Source organism: Xyrauchen texanus, chromosome 18, assembly GCF_025860055.1.
Source record: "Xyrauchen texanus isolate HMW12.3.18 chromosome 18, RBS_HiC_50CHRs, whole genome shotgun sequence".
Taxonomy (NCBI): Eukaryota; Metazoa; Chordata; class Actinopteri; order Cypriniformes; family Catostomidae; genus Xyrauchen; species Xyrauchen texanus.
Window position 1 is genome coordinate 5723071 of NC_068293.1, and position 22585 is coordinate 5745655.

At 38.0% G+C, this 22585-nt stretch overlaps 1 protein-coding gene across 1 annotated transcript; it reads left to right on the forward strand.

Annotated features, from left to right (window-relative positions):
* Nucleotides 1-11699: 11699 nt before the first annotated feature.
* nr4a2a (nuclear receptor subfamily 4, group A, member 2a) lies at nt 11700-16557 on the forward strand. Its single transcript, XM_052147835.1, has 8 exons — nt 11700-11827; nt 12286-12393; nt 12568-13436; nt 13809-13938; nt 14171-14334; nt 14680-14882; nt 15010-15188; nt 15287-16557. Exons 3-8 carry the CDS (start codon nt 12570-12572, stop codon nt 15541-15543), a joined length of 1800 nt encoding a protein of 599 aa, XP_052003795.1. The 5' UTR covers nt 11700-11827; nt 12286-12393; nt 12568-12569; the 3' UTR covers nt 15544-16557.
* The last annotated feature ends 6028 nt before the right edge of the window (nt 16558-22585 follow it).

Below are 22585 nucleotides of genomic sequence, written 5' to 3' on the forward strand. Positions count from 1 at the left end.
TGACAGGCCCAGCTCTCTATCTCCTTCTAAAGTACTCTGAGTTCTTTCAAAGAACTTGAAGAGAGAAAAAAAGAGTGAATGCAAAAAACAAACAAACAAACAAACAAAAAACCCTCCTACGACTGATTCAACATGAACACGTCAAGACATCTTGTGAATGAAAAATGATACGTGAGGGAAAATAAAGCAATATGACCAGAAGGACCAGGAATTCAGCGGATGAGTGTCAGCGGAGAGGTAAAAAATGAAGCATTTACCTGTTCCTAATCTAATTTCATGATGGCTTTCTGTAGATATCGGACCCCGCCGTGAATAAGCTTAGTGCTTGTGCTGCCGGTCCCGGGTGAGAAATCGCTCCGCTCTGGCAGGGCCGTGGAGAACCAGCCCCTGATCAACATCAGTCTGATATTTGGCTACTTATTCCCACCACCGCCAAATGTTTAGAATATATTACATATCATTTTCATATGCATCTCTTCTCACACCGTAATGTGCTTTAAAGATGGTAGAGATGGTAGGGGTATATGAGATGGAATTCATATCTCCTTGAGAAACGGAATGCGTTAATATTCATGAGCTTGTGTGACTGTTTTAAAACTCTAAATGTTGAAATAACAATGTTTATTTGGAGGTTTCAGACTCCAGCTGTATTTTGCATGTGGTGTAACTAGTTTTCAGGCTTGCAAACTGTTTGAAAGAATGTAAAGAAGTCGACGTGTATTTTCACATGGAGGTGAGTGAGAGGAAACCACTGCTGTATTCTCGACACTCTACGTGTGAACGGCTCTGCAAGCTTTCCGTGAAGATTAGAAACTGCAAATCCAAAAATTCCAAAAAGAAGAAAAGGAATGAGTGTGGATTAGGAGAGGGGGATGGGCACATTTTCAAAACCCTCGTCTCTCAATCTCTCACTCTTTTTCACCATTAGACAGTAGAAATGGATAAATCATAGAAAAAAAAACATATACAAACAGATTAAATAAAATGTATAATAACAGATAATTGATTTATGCAGCAACAGAATAGGTGATCACAGGAAGTCTCATTTGGGAGAGTCGTAGAGCCATATTTCAGATGCAACAATCAGGCTTTATCCCGCCACGCCGTCACTTCTAGAAGACGAAAATCCCTCTAAATCTGGCGCGTCCGATGCCGAGGCCTCCTGAGGAGGAGGCTGAAGCCACTTAGTGGCTGATCCTGTGTGAGCAGCCCTGCTAGTGGTTAACACACAATGAGCCGCAGTGTTATGCAACAGCCACGCATAAAACACACCCCATCTACGGCTGCAAGTGGGACGCGCACAAAACAGAGTGCCGCTTGAAATCCTCCTCTCTGTGCTGAGAGGAATCAAATAAGGGAAATAAAGGAAAAAACAACTTTGATTGTGTTGGCTCCATGACTTCTACATGCAGAACACTGTAGAAGGTTCATGTTTTCTGTGTCAGTGAGCAGAATTTTCTGTAGTGGGGAAATCACTTAAAAGGGAGGAAAGAAAATAGCATTGTGAAAAGTGTGGACACTCTAAGGTCATGTACAGCAACAAGATCACATGATGCTACCAACTGTACAGTACCCTTACATCGACCCCCTTCTGCTTGCATCAATGCTGATGTGTTTACCTCTTTCAGTTGCATCAGGAGACACAAGTTCTTATCTTGAGGAATAACTCCTGTGGAAACCTAGGAGTTATTCTCGTTCAAATAAACAATGATGAATGCAATACAGATGTTGTTTTATCCCTGTAAGATTACATATTTACTTGACTGACGGTTAGGTTTACGGTTGGGGTTAGGGTTAAGGCGTATGGTTAATAAAATGTATATGTATTTCTATTGACTGCATCATGTCATTTAAATATGCAAATAAGAGCGTTATCCCGGGGTTACAAATGTACAGTGTGAAATATTGGAAGAAAACTGATAAAAATAAATAAATAAAGTTTGCCCTTACTCAAGCAAGTTGTGTAAATCCAACCAGTCAGATTGGAAATGCCAATTTCCTCCTGCTCTGGCCATTTTTGTATGCAATAAGCATAGGATGGTCAGTTAGTGGATTGTTTGTATTCCGTGGATGTCTGAGACTATTTGGGGAATGACTTCCGTATTAGACTGATCTAATTGTGAATTTGTCGGCAGCAGGTTAAAAGTTGTTCAGCTGAAATCGATCTAAGCTTACCGAAATTCGAGAAACTGCCACCAGTAGCCGAAGCTGGATAGGTTATTGACCGTATAGGCACGTGTGAGCTCTAGTTGCATACTTGCAGTTTCAATAACAATGACTCGATGAATACAGCTCGCGACGGACACGCAACCTCTCAATGAAGCTGCTCTGCTCTTCTGTGGAAATGTCGCCAAGCAATTAATCTCTGTTTGTCATTCGTCTTCTGAAATATGCCACAAAAACATGGAATACTGTCTCTTCATCAAAACAGTTATCGTGTTTGACACCACTGTTCGTCCCTCAGATGGAGATTGTAAACTGCACATGAAAGTTTCAGCTATGGTACAAAGCTCATTAATATTTAATGAGGTAAGTACTGAGGCTTTATATGATTGGTTGTTTGTAGCTAAAAAACTGTCTGTAACATTTTAACACCACATCGTTTCACACTATATACCTTTGGCACCACAACTGTGGGGCAAACCCTGCTCCAGAACTGGGTTTTATAACCCCTGGTTAAAAGCGGGTTTAGAATGAAGATGCTGTATCTTTTTAAGATGCTGTATCTCTCTCTCTCTCTCCCTCTCTCTCTCTCTCAAACTCTGTGTGTGCAAAACTGGATTAAAAATCAGAAGAGGAGTGACAACTGTATTTAGCTGCAGCTTGTAAATGTATATATATATATATATATATATATATATATATATATATATGTATAGTACAATAATTACACAATGTTTCAAATATATTGTTAAATTGGTTCTATTTTTATTATTTGTATGTGAGTGCGCCTCTACTTGATAGTGGCCCAATGGGAAAAGTGCTGCCCCTCGCAATGGGCAATCTGGCCCTGCCCAAAAGAGTCGTCTACATCTGAACACATCTCTCTACATGGATATTTCATATGTGAATAACTGATTTCCAGAGACTAAATGTTTAGAGCAGAACAAACTTGCATGATTTAGCACCAACTCTAAATCAAGAACCTTAAAAGAAATACAATTGGCAACACAACAATCTAACTGCATGTGATAGTGTCATTGACACATCCTCACCCAGGGGCTTGACCCCCCCAACCACAAGCACATCTGACTCCTTGCGTAAGACTACATGATGCCGCTCACAGGACGGTGGCCATTCTTACCTGCTCCAACACATACACACGAACTAACCATCCATTTCACTGTCACATGACTTCAGGGGACACTGTGCATTTATAAATGTGTTTCATTATTATGCAAGTCTTCATTTTCTATATGATGGATTCAACAAAACACAAATCATGCATTTTCAGCAGAATGACATGGGGATTGGGGGTATGAAGTGACAGCACAGAGAAATAAAGAGTGATCAATCACAAGCTAATTTATTTACTTCCCCCACTCCTAACGAGTGTCCAGCATTATTAATCACGAATATGCATGGCACAAGCGTACGACGTTGCTTACTAAAATAATGTGTGATATCTGTGTTCACCACAATCCTGTGCTCTCCAAAGGATGTCTTTCTTAAATAAACTGTGAAATGCGTAAATATGCTGTTTTTTACCATTTAGACCTGCATTTAACAATATAATCCGCACTGATTTGGACAGAGTTGTCTCTAAACACTTAGAACACACAAATTTGAAAAAGAAACCAGAATAAATCATAGCTTCTTTTATAAAATCCTACTGCTTTTCTTGTCATAATCTATTTATTATTGTTCTAATTATTTTATTATTGACATTGGAAATGAACATATTCAGGAAAACCACACTGAAAAGCCTGTACAATTTAATTCCAGTTTCCAACCTCAAAACCATAAAAAAGAATAACACTTTACAGTAATGCTCCCTTTCCTAAATACCTTTATAAAGGGGTTTATTGTTAAAGACTAAAGAGACATTTACAAACGTGTTATAAATCATTTATATGTAGTTATAACAACATGAATAAAAGGGTGACTTAATGCAATACTAGCATTGTAATGTTGCCAATGCTTAGTGAATACACTTATTTATACTTACATTAATCAAAAGTATAAGTAATTCCCCAGTCCATTCTTTATGTCACAATGCAATGAATGTGTTGTCACTTTCCTTGTCACGTCGACATTAAAAATCTAGGGCTACTCAGAGTGCTGTCCCAATTTACCTAGTCCTAATATCCTAAAGTCCTCTGCAAAAACACTTTTTCAGCTCTTCATGCTCATTCACAGCTTATATCATATAATAAAGCCTGAAGACCGTTAAACCATTCTGAGTTATTTTTACTTAACTGATCTTGGTAATTCCTCAATAAATGCTTCATATGTGTCCACTTTACACTCTTATATTTTCAAAAGGTACAAATGTCTAGTAAGTGTTATTAAGCATTTATAACATTTGAGGTAAAACTTTATATGTTGTTACAAACGCAAATCAGTGATTTATAATGCATTTGTAAATTAACTATTATTCATTAATGAACCCCTTCATAAACCCTTAACAAGTCTTACCCAAAATGATCTCTTTTGACTTTTTTTCTTTTGATAATACATCACATTTACGTTTACGCATTTGGGAGACGCTTTTATCCAAAGCGACTTACAGTGCACTTATTACAGAGACAATCCCCTGGAACAACCTGGAGTTAAGTGCCTTGCTCAAGAACACAATGGTGGTGTCTGTGGGGATTGAACCAGCAACCTTCTGATTACCAGTTATGTGCTTTAGCCCACTACACCACCACCACTACAATATAAAAACATCTGTAATTAATAGAATAAAAAAGAAATCAAATTAGCAGAGAGAATGTTAGCTTATGAAACATACTATAGTAATAAATGGAATCTAAACTGATATAATTAGCTTAATTCTCAGAATAACTAGTTTGCTAAAATGACTATGCAGCAACTGGAGAGTAATTAATTAGACTAACTAGCGACACTGTTGATCTTCCACTTCAAGACTGTCAGTGATTTTTTTTTTCCCCACTGGAGAACAATTTTACAATTGATTGTGTCATAAGAGCCCACCTGCAGCTTGAGAATTCATATTCACACAAGAAGAAGAGAAGAAAAGAGGGGAAAGACAGAAACAAAAGAAACAACCTGCAACTAGGATATATTGCCCATGACATGAATATGCAAGATCTCACGAGATGCTGGCAGAGTCATTACTAATGTTTCTGCCAATTACAAGGCGTGTCATGACACTGAATCATGAATATTCAACGCTGACTGATTTTCACACTCGCCGCAGCGATGGCTCTCGTTTTACAGTTTCACTGAGGTAGAAGAGAAGGGACCTTCATCACGGCACGGAGGAGACATCCAGCTGCAAGACAAGCTGTTTCATTAGGGTTAAATAGTTAAATGTGTGTTATATAAAAGTGTATTAAAGTGATGGAGGGCTCCCTCGTTCCACAGAACTCACATTAAAGCATATTAAGTAGACATTTAGTCCTGAAAAGAAGGAATTTTAAATTGGAAGAAAGATATAGGCCGGTGCCTAGAGCGAAAGAGGTGCTTTAAGACTGCAGGGAATGCAGAGATTTCTTTCTTTTCTTTTTTTTTTGAGGAATCTACAGGGAAATTAAATCACGCAATCAACAACATCTGACCTTTTTGAACCTGCATGCAAATGGGAGAGATTTCATCATTTCTAAATCAAGCTTGATCAGATCAAGTGTAGAGTGAGGTTAAAAAAATCATAAAGTCATTTGTTAGCCACTGACATCAGATGATTCTGAATATCTCATATTGAGAGAGCCGGATACATATGATCCTTATCTAAATAGACACTGTAAGAGGAGGCTTGTCTGGTATACTGTACAGTAGGTTAGACAATGAGTCCACCCTGGTTGATAATATCAGGTGGTCACTCAATTTCAAAAGGCTGCTAAAAAGTATATACCTTGAGTCATAAATGACCATTTTTATAAAAGTATGGGTTATCTTTTTATATGTCCATCTTTCACATCTAGTCATTGAAGAGCATCCTATTCAGTAAAAGTTAACCCAAAAAAAAAAAAAAAAAAAAAGAAAACGCATTATATGAATATTTTCTTTGTGAAGAGTTTATAAAGGTTTTTTTTTTATGACTAATAATTAATTTATCACATATATCACACACACACACACACACACACACACACACACACACACACACATATATATTTAAGCAACATCACACAAGCAATGATGTGATATGTTCCTACATCAGCACTGCTGTGATTAGCCGCAGGCACGAGGCCACAGGCCGAGTGCCTAGGTAATTACAGCAGTGCTGATGTAGGGCCATATAGCACTCTTGCTCGTGTGATATTGCCTATATACAACAGTTCAATGAACAAGTATATTTAAAAAATAAAAAATAAAAAAAAACGAGTATGGTCATAAAAATGCATTTGTGCGTGGAACTACTTTCTTACGCGACGAATCAGAATCTGCTGTTGCTGGTTCAAAACAAATGATGCATCCAAGCCTTTGTTAGTAATTCAAAAAGTTCACTTCAGAAATAGTATCATGGCTTGTGCTGTTTCGAACAAGTTATTGGATAAACAAGGATAGACGGCTGGATGTGTGTGTGTGTGTGTGTGTGTGTGTGTGTGTAGAGAGAGAGAGAGAGAGAGAGAGAGAGAGAGATGGAGCGTATGCAATCACCTGTTGCCACACCCAATCAGAGATGCTGTCAGCTTTCTCAGTGGAAAATAGACGTCCAGGTGGGGGTATTTCATGGTAGCTGGTCCGCAAGAGTCATTCACTATAGAAACAGCGATGTCCTCCACCATTTTAAACAGTATGTATCCAATGTGGAAACTCAGATAAAAGATAATGTAATAATGTTCTGTAATAAATCAGTCTGTTGTGTCTCTCAGCATGAGCCTTAATCCTGAAGTTGTCCGTTTAAAGCCATTTAAAGCTATTTCTTAGTTTTGGTAAAGTATTAGTAATACAAGCAATCACGGAGTGAGGTTCTATGTAAACAATGACAAACGGATTCACCAACTGGCTCATATTACATACACAAATTATCTTTTGCCACCACCTGCTGGCAAACATATGTAATTTCAAAAATGAAGCCAGTAACTCCTAACAGATGCACTTTAGTTTAGAACAGCATAAACACGGAGTGATTCACACAGTGAAGCGTCTGAGTGCTGATGTGTCACACCATCAGTGCTCATGGAACGTCTCTCATCCAATCAGATTCGAGGACCGGAACTAACTGTGGTGTGTATATATATATATATATATATATATATATATATATATATATATATATATATATATATATATATATATATATATGATGATATCATGGATGTGCAATGCTTATGGTGATATAAACTTAGTTCTGGTCACCACACTAAACTGTAATATTCCTGTATAATGTGTACAGGAAACTCTGACTGGTACTGGAAAAACTCTGCCTTGTGAGTTTGAAGTGCCTGACCATAAAGCGTAAATAAAATGTCTGAGACTAAATTCTTAGATAGCAATTCCCAGACCGCCAGGGCCATTTCTAGTTTTAATGGGAATAAATGACTGCTTAGGGCCTATGAGCCACCAGGGGGCCCCACAAAGCAAGGTTGTTTATTTATTTAATTATGTATTTGTATATTTATTTACAGGGGTGTAAAGAAACAAACTGCAAATACTCACTTTACTGTAATTAACTACATTTTCCCAAGAATTGTACTTTCTTAAGTAGTTTAAAAATGTTATACTTTTACTTGAGTATATTTTTAAGTGTTGTAACTGTACTTTTACTGCGCTGTTTTCCCACCAACTTTGTTTGCTACTTCCCTGTCCTGATTTTATTTTGGCTAACATGATTGGCTAGGGAGAGTCTTGTGACTCCCATCAAATAAAATCACAGACACTTGAATGGCAGCTGCAGATCTGGAGGATGCTTCAAGCACAGTTTACAGCTGACCATCTCGGCCGCACATGCGAGTTTTGCAACTCGGTACTCAATACTCACTACTCAAGAGTACTTTTAAATGAGCTACTCTTTTACTCTTACTTGAGTAGTTTTTAGGAGAGCTACTTTTGCTCTACTCACACTACATTTTTTGGAAGTACTTCAACTTGAGTATGATTTTTCAATACACTTTCCACCCCTGTTTATTTATTTGTTTCATTTTGAATTATACTAAAAGCTGTAAGTAAGACTCAGGCAGCTGTTATGGCTTACTTAGATCCCCCCTTGTGGCCCGAGAGGGAAGGGAAACTGTAACTGCAAGGAGTTGTAGCTCGTTCCATGTAGGATTTCGCTTAGCACCCCCAAATGCTCTGAAACGGCCCTGCTGATGCCATTTATTTACATTCATCAATGTTTTAAGCTGAAAGACAAACCATTGCACCTTAAATATACATCTATCCCTCTTCTTTAGCCAATCGTCCTATGTAGGGTCACAGGACCTAAAATAACCCTGTTATTATGAAACCACAATGACACGGCAGAGCTTTAATTTGTGATCCTGACATGCGAGACTGTTGCACAAATACACACATTCAACACAACTAATCATTTAACAAATTTACCAAGAAAAGACCAAAAAAAAAAAGAAGCATATCCAGTTAACATATGGGCTAAGAAAATCTATAACTTGAATGCAGAGTAAGAGTAAATATACATGTGGAACTCTCCGTGGTGCTGCACCTGTTTCAACATTGAGGTAAGAGTGCTGAATGAACAGCTCCTGGGTAACACTTAACATTAATGTTCAATTTGTTAAGGGTTTATAAAGGGGTTCATTCATGACTAATAGCTCATTTATGATATGCAGTTATAAAAACATGAATAAAAAGGGAGACTTTCATGCAATACCTGCCACATAGTGAGCCATTTTAACATGCGTGTTATAAATGCTTAATAAATGTACTTATTCAGCTTTAATAACCTATGCTATTCAGTATGGTTTGATGGTCTTCAGGCTTTTTTTTAATATGATATATGCTGTGGATGAGTATGAATACCTTAAAGTAGTTTTTTCAGAGGACTTTAGGTAACTAGGAATGGTTAAAACCATTATTTTTAAATCGATGTGACAAGGATAGACATTACAGTGATGAATATAAACACAAAGCAGACTGCAGCAAAATTACATAATCCCTCCTTTTAACCTCAGTTTTATTGCTGATTTTTTTTGCTGCATTTCTGCGTAAATCATGAAATAGGTGATTATGTGGTTTTGATTAATAAAAGTATGAATAAGTGAATTTATTAAATATTTACAACATGTAAGTTAACATGCTCGCTATTTGGCAAGTATATGTACACTGTATTACTAATATCTTTCTATGCATCATTTATTAATTTCCTCCTCTGAAATGCCTATACAGACACACATTCTCAAGCCTTCTGCTTCAACACGTCCTAATTGGGAAATAACTTCAGTCCAATTTGGTTGCTCTTCATTTGCTGCCTCTCCTTCTCCATGAGTAGTGATTAAATTATGCATATATATATATATATATATATATATATTGGCAGTCAGTAATTAAATGAGCCAATGGGCAATTATTGCTTAATTGTATGTAATTTCCCATCGTTTAAAAGGTAAATGAAATCAGGCTATTTTGTGGATAAAATACTTTAGATATCTCAATAACCCCATCAGGTGTTGAGCACATTGCTGATCATTGGTTAAGTGTAACATGACTCACAGTTTTGGGCATAATGTTTCAATGACTAAAGCACAGTCCCTGCTATTCATTGACATTCTCGGTTCTAGGTTGAAATATGTTGGTCAGCAATGTATTTGCTTTGCATTAACAACATATGAAACATAATCAAGATTTATTGTCCAGTGGGTAGTGAACAACAGTGTCCTCTAGAGGAGACTGTCACCCCCCATTTAGTGAACACCACTGTGGTTTTCTTCAGCTATTAACTTCACACAATCAGCGTACAATCAGATGGCCCATTTTGAGAAAACCACAAAGACCTACATTTTGTATCTGCTGTCAGAGATAAGATAAACTGTGTTGCTGTAAGATTAAGTCACCGCTGTAAAGCTATTACACATTGTGGTTATAATTATAAGGCCATGAAATTGATTATTGCACACTGTGGTTTGTGGGAAGAAGGCGTTCACATGATGGTGGAGTAAAACCTGTCTCAGATATCAGTAAAGCCCGGCCATTCAGAAACAATAGGGCAGAGACTTACGGAGGGGAAGTGGGCTCTATTTCTAGAGCTCTGCATGAGCTGCATCAAAGCTGTTGTTTTCTGAGTCACACTCCTTTTTTTGCCAGTCTCTGTCCCTGTCGTCCTTTCTTCCTGGAAGGAAAGAAAGGAAGCTTGTTTATAACTGGGCTATATTGAATTTTGTAAACCAGAGGAGCAAAAAAAGCTTGCTCAAACTCATTTTGTTGAGATATCTTAAAGGAATATTCTAGACTGTTTAAAGGAATATTCTGGGTTCCGTACAAGTTAAGCTCAATCGACAGCATTTGTGGCACATTTTTGATTACCACAAAAACTGATTTTGACTTTTCCCTCCTTTTCTTAAAAACAAAAGGAAGAATATGGATTACAGTGTGACACTTACAATGGAAGTGAAAGGGGACAGTCAGTAAATGTAAATATACTTACAATGTTTCAAAAGCACTGTATAGCCACAAGACATAAACCGTATGTGTGTTAATGTGATTTCAGTGTGATTAAATTGCTTACTAACTGTTTCTGTTTAAAGTTATATGCAATTTCAGTTTTTTGGCATAATGATGTAACACCGGAAAAAATTCTAAAACCCTAAAAAAGCATGTTTTAAACAGATTTACAGCTGAAATATTACACATGTTTTTAACAAAATAAGTAATATAAGGGCTTTGATAAAAGTATAAGCTTACATGTTTGCTTTTAAAGCCTCCAAAAATTGGCCCCATTCACTTCCATTGCAGGTGCCTTTAACTGTGATTTTTTTTCTTTTGTAAAGATAAGGATGGACGAGACACAATTCAATTTTTGGGCAATCAAAATTATGGCACAGATACTGTCGATTGAGCTTAACTTGTATTGAATCCGGAATATTCCTTAAATTGCTTCATTGATTATTTTTACTAGTAACAATATTGCCCAAAATATAATGGCCAATATCATTATTATTGGATATTTTCCCATGTCTATCTAAGAATAAAAGGCCAAACCCTCTCACATAAACACTCCTTTTAGCTTTATGTTTACAATTAATAGTACAGTAAGAATACACATTTAATCAAAAGCATGCATGTTTACTCAATTACTATTTTTCTTCAGTGTTTTATGTGCAATTGACTTCGCTGCATGACATTCATTTACATTAATAATTGTAATTTATTCGCATGTTGCTCAAAGCAGGATGTATTGAAATATATGTAATAATAAAGTAGATGTAAATGGCTATTTGATGATGAGCAGCATTGACTAGCAGCTCCCAGTGAAATCACTGTCATGCACTGACTGTCAGTCAGCGCTCAGATTGGCAGAGGTCCCTCACAGCTGATTGGTCCTCGTCACCGATGACGGAGATGACGTGCTGAACTCAGACACGTGGGTCTCACATAAACAAAGACACATTGGCACAGAGAGCTCTATATGCCAGTGTTGAGCTCCGAGCTCTGTGGACAACGCGCTGCTCTGCTGGACATTTATGCACATTTTCTGCATCACAAGTGTATGGATACAATACAGTTTTACTTATGGTCAATTAAGGTATGTCATTGTCTCTCTTTGTTTGTTTTTTGACTGCTTTAAAAATGATGTTTTTAATTAGCGGTATAAATGGCATGTTTTGGTGTGACAAGTGTTGGAGTTTTGTTTGCTGGTATCTGTTGGTTTTATAGAGATGATCAGTGTTTTACTGTTAAAATCAGCTTTTATTCATATTAACTCATTGTTTTGAATAATTGTGTTTTTTTTTAAGCATTAAACCTGAGAGTTCAAAAAAAAATAAAAAATAAAGCGAGAACGCGACGCGTAAAATTCTAAACTTCACAAAATCCTAAAATCACACATGTTATATTTGGTCTGATACGATGAAAAACTGAAGTGGAGAAATGTGTTTCAGATTTGTAAATGAAATTTAGAAATAAGAGGTAGAACGGTGTAATTTTGCGTAATGGAACCTATACTGTTATGCACAGCCAAATGAAAGTTATGTGTTTTATCAGAGGGAGAATCCAGAGAGGACTCGATTTGTCTCGAACCCCCAGTATTAAATTACACCTGATATTATCACCTTTACCGAGATCTGCAGAGGACCAGTCCCGCGACTGAAGGTACTTGTCCAAAACTGTATTGCTAGATGTCATTTTCAACATTTTGAACTGTTAAAAGTGCTTTTGGAAAGGTTTTGGTCGTGCATGAAAATTATGCTGCTAAAATATGTTTTAACGGGACTTTGTGTCTGAGGCTGCCTTTCTGAATTTTGCTGATCGGTGTTTCGTTTTCAGCCATGCCCTGCGTCCAGGCTCAGTATGGCTCATCCCCGCAGGGCGCCAGTCCCGCGTCCCAGAGCTACAGTTACCACACAAGCGGAGAATACAGCTGCGATTTCCTCACGCCCGAGTTTGTGAAGTTCAGCATGGACTTGACCAATACCGAGATCACCGCCGCAACAACCTCCCTGCCCAGCTTCAGTACCTTCATGGACAACTACAACACCAATTACGACGTGAAACCGCCCTGTCTGTACCAGGTGCCCCACTCCGGAGAGCAGTCCTCCATCAAGGTGGAGGAGGTCCAGATGCACAGCTACCACCAGCAGAGCCATCTGGGCCCACAGTCGGAAGAGATGCTTGCTCACTCCGGGCCCGTGTACTTCAAACCGTCGTCACCCCACGCTCCGGGAACCCCGAACTTTCAGGTTCAGCCCAATCACATGTGGGAAGACCCGGGTTCCTTGCACTCTTTCCATCAGAACTATATGGCCACGCACATGCTAGACCAGCGAAAGAACCCAGTGTCCAGGCTTTCTCTCTTCTCCTTCAAGCAGTCTCCACCGGGTACACCTGTTTCCAGCTGTCAGATGCGCTTCGACGGTCCTCTTCACGTGTCCATGGGCCACGACAGTTCCGGAGCGCACCGAGCCCTGGACAGCCAGAGTTTCGCGGTGCCCAGTGCCATCAGAAAACAGGCGGGCATAGCTTTCGCCCACTCCCTGCAGCTCAGTCACGGGCATCAGCTGATGGACAGTCAGATGCCCTCACCGCCGTCCAGAGGATCTCCGTCCAACGAGGGTCTGTGCGCGGTGTGTGGGGACAACGCGGCGTGTCAGCACTATGGAGTCCGGACTTGTGAAGGATGCAAAGGCTTCTTCAAGGTAAGTTTTATTATTATTATTATTATTATTATTATTATTATTATTATTATTATTACGCGTGTTGTTTCCGCTCACAACAGTTCTCTCCATTAAAGCGCAACGAATTATGGTGAAACGTGATCAGTCATTATCTTTTAAGAACAATGGACTATCAGTGGCATTTTTATTTTGCTCACTTGTTACTCTTAAATCTGACCAATCAGTCAACTTCCACCAAAAGAGAATATGAATATTTGTTTTGTAATGCACCGAAAGTTTGCAAGTATGTTAATATATATATATATATATATATATATATATATATATATATATATATATATATATATATATATATATACTGAATATTGTTGTCTATTTTGTTTCTTGATTCAGCGCACAGTGCAGAAGAACGCCAAATACGTGTGTTTAGCTAATAAAAACTGTCCTGTGGACAAACGCCGGAGAAACAGATGCCAGTACTGCCGATTTCAGAAGTGCCTGGTGGTCGGGATGGTGAAAGAAGGTATATTGATATTTATTCACACTTTTGAAACATAGCCTACTTAGGGGATCTGTGCATCTTGCATAAGCTGTTATAGATGCGCTTTAAAACATATGCGCCCATGAAAACCCAATTGGTTCATTGTGCAACTGCAAGTGAATATTCTTAAAGTTATCACTATATGGACTGTAAATGCACATTACAACGTGAATAACAGCCACTTGATAGTCAGAGTCTTGTATTGTTTTGACAGTTGTCCGGACCGCCAGTTTAAAGGGTCGGAGAGGCCGTTTACCCTCCAAACCCAAAAGTCCGCAGGAATCTTCTGCACCTTCTCCACCCGTCAGTCTGATCAGCGCTCTGGTCAGGGCTCATGTGGACTCCAACCCCTCCATGAGCAGTCTCGACTACACCAGAGTGAGTTACATTGCTTCATCTTTTAATTTCACTCATCATTTTAGGCTTTACGAGACGAAAGTCAAAATGCGCATCTGACTCTTGATGCGCTCCTTGCGCGAATCTGACAGAACCAATATTAGGAATTTAATATCATACAGTGTTTCATTATAAACTTTCAACACTTTAAGGGTGGCATATTTTACTCTCTAAATTGCTTTTGGTGGAGAGAAGCCAATGAAATATAGACACAAGTGAAATTAAAGAGGGGGAAAAACGCTCTCCCCTTCTAGAAACTGACTTGGCAATTTCACGGGTTATATATTTTAAGGGAGCTCATTAAGTCGTGTTTAAATTAAATTCCAGTTCCAAGCCAACCCGGACTACCAGCTGAGTGGAGACGACACGCAGCACGTTCAGCAGTTCTACGACCTCCTCACCGGATCCATGGAGATCATCCGCGGATGGGCGGAAAAAATCCCCGGGTTCACCGACCTACCCAAACCGGACCAGGACCTGCTTTTCGAGTCCGCCTTCCTGGAGCTCTTCGTTTTGCGCCTGGCGTACAGGTAAGCAGAGGCCTCTGAAGAGGAGGCTTTAATGCTTCAGTTTTATTGGCTCTGCAATAATTATGAACCTCTTTAATCCCCGTTTAATGAGCACGGTAATTAACGGGCGCTTTGTAATTAATTCCAGGTCCAACCCGATGGAAGGCAAGCTCATCTTCTGTAACGGGGTGGTGTTGCACAGACTGCAGTGCGTTCGTGGATTTGGAGAATGGATTGACTCAATAGTGGAGTTCTCGTCTAATCTCCAGAACTTGAATTTAGATATATCTGCTTTCTCGTGCATCGCCGCCCTGGCTATGGTCACAGGTGAGATTGCAGTTCATTATACATGATTTAAACGGGTATTTGATGTTAATAGAAGTGTTAAGACATCATTTATATGTCATCATCTTCATATTTTGCAGAGAGACACGGGCTCAAAGAACCGAAGAGAGTGGAGGAGCTTCAAAACAAGATAGTAAACTGTCTGAAAGATCAAATCACCTTCAATGGGGGCGGCTTGAATCGTCCAAACTATCTGTCCAAACTGCTGGGAAAACTGCCTGAACTGCGCACTCTGTGCACACAGGGTCTTCAGCGCATCTTCTACCTAAAACTAGAAGATCTGGTCCCACCGCCAGTAATAATTGACAAACTCTTTCTCGACACTCTGCCCTTTTAAACCCAGAAAATAAACCGTTTGAAACGACCACAAAGGACTTCTAGAGACTTTTGAAAACGTTATGATTTTTCTAAGCACCAACCATCGCCAAATGACGTTCGCTTTCTGAGAAAGGACCCGACAATTTCAAAATTGGAAAACACCAAGACGTTTGTCGTCAACAAGTGATTTACACACTTTATCTCAACAGCAACCCGCCACTGGAGATCTCAAGAGAGAAATGAGTTTAAGAAATACAATAAATAATACAAATAAATAAGAACGATACAATTATAAGTTATAATAAAATACGAATATTATCCAATCGTTTGCTTGATTTTGGACAATGGGAAATATCTCATTATTGTTAACTGCAAACGTCTGTGTTCATGGATAAATCACAGAGTAGAGTGTATTATACGCCAATTCTATATACCTATACAATAGATTTATTTGATTTATATGATGTGTATAAAGCTTGTACAGAGTTTTTTTTTTTTTTATAACTTGTGCCTGTGTACCTCTGTATGGTGGAAAGGAGACGCATGTTGTAGAGGACTCTTGTCTCTATTACACACACTATATTCCGGACACTATGTAGTCTGTTAGATTTTATAAAGATTCGTAGTATTGGGGCAACTTTTAAATATGACACATGTGGAGAGGAATACCTATAGCATATGTACAGGTAAAAAAGGGACCCATAGTGTTTGTAAAATTGTCAGACATTCCTTGTTTGTATATGTGTTGTATGTACTGTTGCTGTTTGATATAAACGTTTCTATATTTATTTTGGGGTTGCAGTTAAAGCATGGTTCAGTTGAGATGATTTCACACGCAGCATCGTCCTTTTTGTTTAATGTCGCGGACCTGATTTCATTTGCCATTATCTTCTTTTCCTGTAGCTGTGTAAAGATCATCACTGTCCTTTTATATGGTTTAAATGAAAATATTGCAACATGTTCGGTTCCGAATCCGAATCAAACTACATGAGAAAGGAATATTTAATGTTTACAAATAAAACTTTTAAATCATTTCCATGCAATAGCAGTGTCTTTCAATCAAACTGGAATCCAAGAGAATACATCGAATTCAAATATGGACTTCAAATAAATAAAATAAAATACAATTTCCGAATCCAATCATTACACACATGGCATCAATTTACGTCTAAATTAATTGCGGGCACAAATTAGCGAAACCATATTGCAGAAAAATAAAATAAAAATGATTTGCTAGTCGATGGAGCCGGTTTTTATGATTCTAAAGTGATCAACCTAATGCATAAGTGTTACACTTAACATAACAAATAAACTGAAGATGAACAGTTATTAATAATTTGGCAGAAATCCACAAAATGAATTTCATCAGATTTTTTTACTTCATGTTTTTCTTTTTCGTTTAAATAAAAATAGATTAACTAAATTACGAATTAACTACCTACTGTTAAAACATCTGAAGCGCTTTTGAAAGTTTGTCTCACAACAAATTTTAATTCTGTAGAAATGTTATTCCCGTGGATAATGACAGTCTCTCTCTCTCTCTCTCTCTCTCTCTCTCTCTCTCTCTCTCTCTCTCTCTCTCTCTCTCTCTCTCTCTCTCTCTTCATTGCCACGCATATTGTTCGTCTGTTTGGTGACTATAGGTGATGGAAACAATTAAATCCTTTTTAGAAAAATTATTAAAAAGAGAGCGAGATATGAAACTGTAAAAATTCAATTCAATTAAATTCTCTGCTTAAAAAAAATAATACAAATAAATAAATATATTTTTTAAACATTTATTTTCAAGTTAAAACAAATTAAGTGCGAAATAGCACAGCTTTACGATGATTAATAGCAATTCAGTTGTATCATATTTTGCAACTGAAGTTGACATATTTTATATAGCTTTTAAATAAGGTTTTAAATCGGGAAATCGAGTTAAAGCTTAAACGCATTCATATTATTATTATTATTATTATTTATTTATTTATTTATTTAGCAGAACCTGATCACATATCGAAAGTACAAGTTTATTTAGTTATGTAGGCCTATCTATTTGTTTATATTCAGTTATGAAAGTTATATATAAATGATGAAGAGTATAATTAGGCTAAACTGCATTTGATAATGTTTCGGGATGAGCCAAATAGTAACATTGAAATTGCAACGACAATATTCATTATATTATTGCACGTATTGGAATTTTTTGTTTGTTGTTGAAATACTCTCGTTAATGTGCACTTCTGCGGGATGCTGGATGTCACATGTTATCATTCAGGCCAGATCAAAATATTAGCTTTATTGTTTAGACAGGTGTCACTCTCTAAACTCAAAAGGTATTAAGATTAGGTGAATGCGGATATATATATATATATATTCTTTATAATGTGTAGCCTATGTGTTTATTGTGTATGTATGGATGTGTGTTTTAGACAGAACAAATTAAAAAACAAAACAAAAACAACCTTTTATCTAGTAACATTAGACTAATCTAATATATGCCTGATCACCTGAATGTAAGACAACGTATGCCTAAAGCTTAAATCCATTCCACCATTTCAATCCCCCAGAAATCATCTGATGAAAGTCTATGCACAATGTCAGAATCACAATTTAAGTCTCACAAACTGATTGCATAAACTAAAATACATCAAACCACCTTACAGATTTACACTTAACTGATAACAGGTGTGTAACAACACACCTGATGCAGACACTTTACACAACATATAACTGGATCTAGAGCAATCATGATATGATATATTTACACCTTGAAATACTGCAAATCTTGGTCCAGGTTACAATAGGATTTAACACACCTCTGTGCTTTGCCTCTATTATTAGAACATTCTTTTAATGCAACTTTGATTTCCAATCATTTCTCTCCATCTAACCATGCAACTAGCAGAAACAGACCTGATGCAGCATGTTTGTCATAACTGACTGATAAAGGTGAAATGAGCTATGCTTTCCTATAATGCATCCTGAAATAATAACACTGGGACATTATTCAAATGATTCATTTTATTTAACCATTTAAACCATTATGAGAGAGAAACCAGAAAGAAAATGAGTGTACAATCAAGTGTGCAAATCTTTTTACATAACAAATGAGTTACTGTAATCTAAATATTGTGGTCGAAACAGTTGTGCAGCTCTATACAGTTTAAATGATTTTAATCAGATTACAGTTACTGATATCATTAATTACGTTCCACACAAAGGTGTAATATTTCTCAAATAATATTAGACCTATCTGTGTAGAATATATTTAAAACATGAATTCTGTTCACATTTAGGTCTGTTTGACAACTGAAGGGTGTGTGACAATGAAAAAGGAGGAAATGTAGATCATATTTTGAATCTGTTGTGAAAATAAAAAACTTTTCTGTGAACATTAATTTAGAAAGTAATTAAAAGTAAAATAAATAGAAATCTGATTACAATTTCATTCAGATTCAGTAATCAGTAAAGTATTCTGAATGGATTTGTGAGTAGTAATCAGCCCGTTTCAGTGGATTAGGCTACTAACTCGACACATGACTCTAAAAGAGGTATATGTGAAGTGTAAACAGATGTGAAGTGTAAACAGGTGTGAATTGTAAACACGCATAAAATATAAAATAATGCGGATGGATTTAGATTTATAAATTAAGACTTATCCACTGTGTTGTTATAGCTGATGTTTTTTTTTTTTTTTTCTATCACACTCATTCTATCTATTTCCCACACAGCAGTTCGCGCGCACGTTCATTGTGTTTGACTGTAGAGTTCTTTACATGACCGTTCACGTCCATGTATCTCAGAGTGGAGATGAGAGATGAATCTGCCTCTGAGCAGTGTCTGGGACCGCTCACAATCACACAATCTATTTCTCTCCCATCAGCTATGGCATGGCTGATCTTTTCCCAAAGTTCTCACAAGGCAAAGAATTGTCTGAATAATTAGATCTTCCGCGCAAAAAAGACTAATTCCAAGTCAAATTAAGATTACACTCAAAAGCAGTTTGCTGACATTTAGCAGATCAGTTCGAGGGATGCTCGGCGGTGTCACAAGCGCGTTCTGTGTTGACTGAAGTAATCATTTAGGTTGGCAACGGCCTAATCTCTGCTGCACAAAGAAAAAAACGAATTAAAAGGCAACATGTAAGCGATGTAGTGAGCGGCGTGTGACAGAGAAGCACGCTCGCCTTACACATGTGGAGTTATTTGCACTCAGCTCTAGTGCGCGCCGTCGCACTTACACTCCAAATGTGCGTGTTTAAAAAGTGACGAACCGCATTTCAAAGCAGCTTTATCTGTTCTGACTGGAGGGACGAGGACAGTGGCGGTGTCGTGCGTGCTCCGCTCGCGCCCTCTACGTGCTGCTTAGCACCGCAGTTAATGCAAGAGCAGACGGAGGGATGGAAATAACACCCGGTCTGTACGCGGAGAGCTCGCGGACGCGGCACTTTGTCTTAAGTGCTAGAGCTGGAAACCTAAGAGGAGGTAAATTATAAAGCAGCGTTGACCCGGTCTCCGTGCAGAGGGGCTGATGGGACAGAGGCCTTAAAATACAGTCATTAAACAGCACCGAATGCATTCTACCTGCTTCACAGATAATTTCAGTAACTCGTATAGAGAGACCTTAGAGTATGCAGGTCGTAGAGAAGTAGCTGCGGCAGTGAAGTCAAGCCTTAGGCTACATAAAAAAATAAAAAAAAAAAAATATTAAATAGAATATATATATATATATATATATATATATATATATATATATATATATATATATATATATATATATATATATATATTATTTATTTATTTAGTTAATAATAATGTATATAGTTAACAAATAATGTATTTAATATTTAGTATTTTAGTAAAAACAATAAAAATACAAAAAATACAAAATTATTTTTTTATTGAGAAGCAAAATTAGATTGTCCTGTCTCATCTTATTAGCATAGAAATCTAACAAAAAAAAAAAAAAAAAAAGAAAAGTGCTTACAACAAGTGAAGAAGAAAAAAAAAGCCAATTGGATTAATTGGTTTTACCAGTTGGATATAAAAAAATAAATAAAAAAAACTTTTTCTTGTTTTAAGCATAAATCCCACATAAAGCCATTCTGCTTCTCAAGCAATTTTATCTTGTTTTGATGACATTTAGAAATGTATTTATTTTATTATTTTTTGTATTGATTTTTTTAATACATTTTTTTACCATGAACACATTTTATTTTACAAATCCACCTTTAAACATCATGACTTTGATTATACCCACATGTAATCTTATTTTCACAATTTATGTACACATCTGAAGTCTTAGGTAATATGTGTTCTGTAACATTATCAAGGAAACCCAAGTATGCTCCACAAGAGCATTAAAACCACTGTGCTAGAATCTGTAGAATTTCTAGAAAGTCTCTGCCAAACCACAGCTTTTCATTGTATATATATATATATTGTCTTTGCAGTGCAGTGCAGTTGTTCAGAATAATGACCCCACATAACCACCTTTGTCAATTCTGTTGTGTGATTTACTTTAAAATTTTCATATTTGCTTTGCAAACTAAATGGGGAAAAACATATTTACTTCAAATATTGTTTTTCAGATTTCAGGCAGTGGCATGTGCTTTGACATGTGGTCTCATAAACACTTTGCAAATCTGCATTGAGCTAAAGCAGATGTCATATGTTGGTAGAGCACTCTGCTGGGTTTACAGACAGATGCTTACTGCATGGCCTTTAATACAGTCCCTCCGAGGCTCCAACACATGAATGTGAATGCAAATTTTCACAGTGACAGAACTTTTCTTTTTAAAGTATATTTATAATGGGCATTCTGGCGATGTGGGTGTGGCCGAGCAATGTCTGTGGAGAGTGAGTTCTGCATTACACTGAGAGCTGGAGAGAGATAAAAGTACAGTCAAGACCGCCGGAGGAGAGAGTGACACACAAATCTGACCGTGGGTGTTTATGTTGAGCTGAAAAGATACCCGTTTGTGTGATTCTGAAATGTATTGTAAATAACGGACTACGTGGATTGTTTTTCTGGCTTCCCCCGCACAGTGGTGCTGAAACCCATGAATTAGGAGGAAGAAATGGAGTCCTCACCGCTGGCGAAGTATTCAAGTCCCTCGCCAGTATTCAATCAGTCTCTGCTTGAACTGCATCTTGAACAGGAGCAGTGGTTCCAGGTGCTCCTCCAGGCTCAAGCAGAGGACTGTCAGGTGCTACGGAGCTTGGTACACCAGGAGGGGTCTTCCACAGTGTCTCCGGACTCACCTACGGCCGTATCGCAAGTCACGCTGATGAAGATGGGACCTCGGAGGCGTTCCTTGAGCTCTTCGAGCAGACGGCGGGAGCCGTGCCACTGTTGTCCGAGGAAGCCCAACTTGTGGGCCACCAAGTAGCTTTGTCCAACCTACTGGTGTACGAAGATCTGAAGAAAGCCATCCTGTAACAGGTTGGCCGAAGCCCTGAGCACCAATACTTCCGCTTGCTGATGCTCGGCAAGCTCAGCCGCCTGTTCGCATTCACTCAACAGCACTGAGATACCTGCTGAAGGTGGCAGCTGGCTGAAGATCACAACGCAGAAGAGATACTCAATCTGGTAGTACTGGAGCAGACCATCATCCAGTTACCAAAAGGGAGAAAAGAGTAGGTCCAGTACCACTGTCCAGCTTCGATGGATGGGGCAATCCAGCTGGCTGAGGACCATATGGTTTCATAATTAGGGGCTAGCAAGCACCATTCTTCTCTCTCTCTCCTCACTCCCCCTCTCCTTCACGTCGTCCTGTTCCTGGTCTCCAGAAATGGGAATTGTCTGGGCCGGTCTGCTGGAGCTGCAATGAATTTGGGTATTTCCATGACCGATGCCCTGCGATCGAGGTGGATACATTGGTACAGATCCCTGACGTGCCACAGGCCACCACCGATCAGCAGGAGTGTACCGGATACTTGTGAGTATTAAGGGGGTAAATACCAAGCCTTGGTGGATTCAGGTTGTAATCAAATCTCCATTCGACAAAGCTGGGTTCAATCCGAGGCTTTTAGGCTGGCGGGTGATGGGAAGGTGTGGGCATGGAGATATCCAAA

What these genes read in the sequence shown, in the direction of transcription:
- nr4a2a (XM_052147835.1), top strand. Translation starts at nt 12,570, where the DNA reads ATGCCCTGCGTCCAGGCTCAGTATGGCTCATCCCCGCAGGGCGCCAGT. An exon ending in GCAGTCTCGACTACACCAGA is followed by an intron (nt 14,335 to 14,679) that starts GTGAGTTACATT and finishes ATTAAATTCCAG; the next exon opens with TTCCAAGCCAACCCGGACTA. An exon ending in CGCCCTGGCTATGGTCACAG is followed by an intron (nt 15,189 to 15,286) that starts GTGAGATTGCAG and finishes CATATTTTGCAG; the next exon opens with AGAGACACGGGCTCAAAGAA.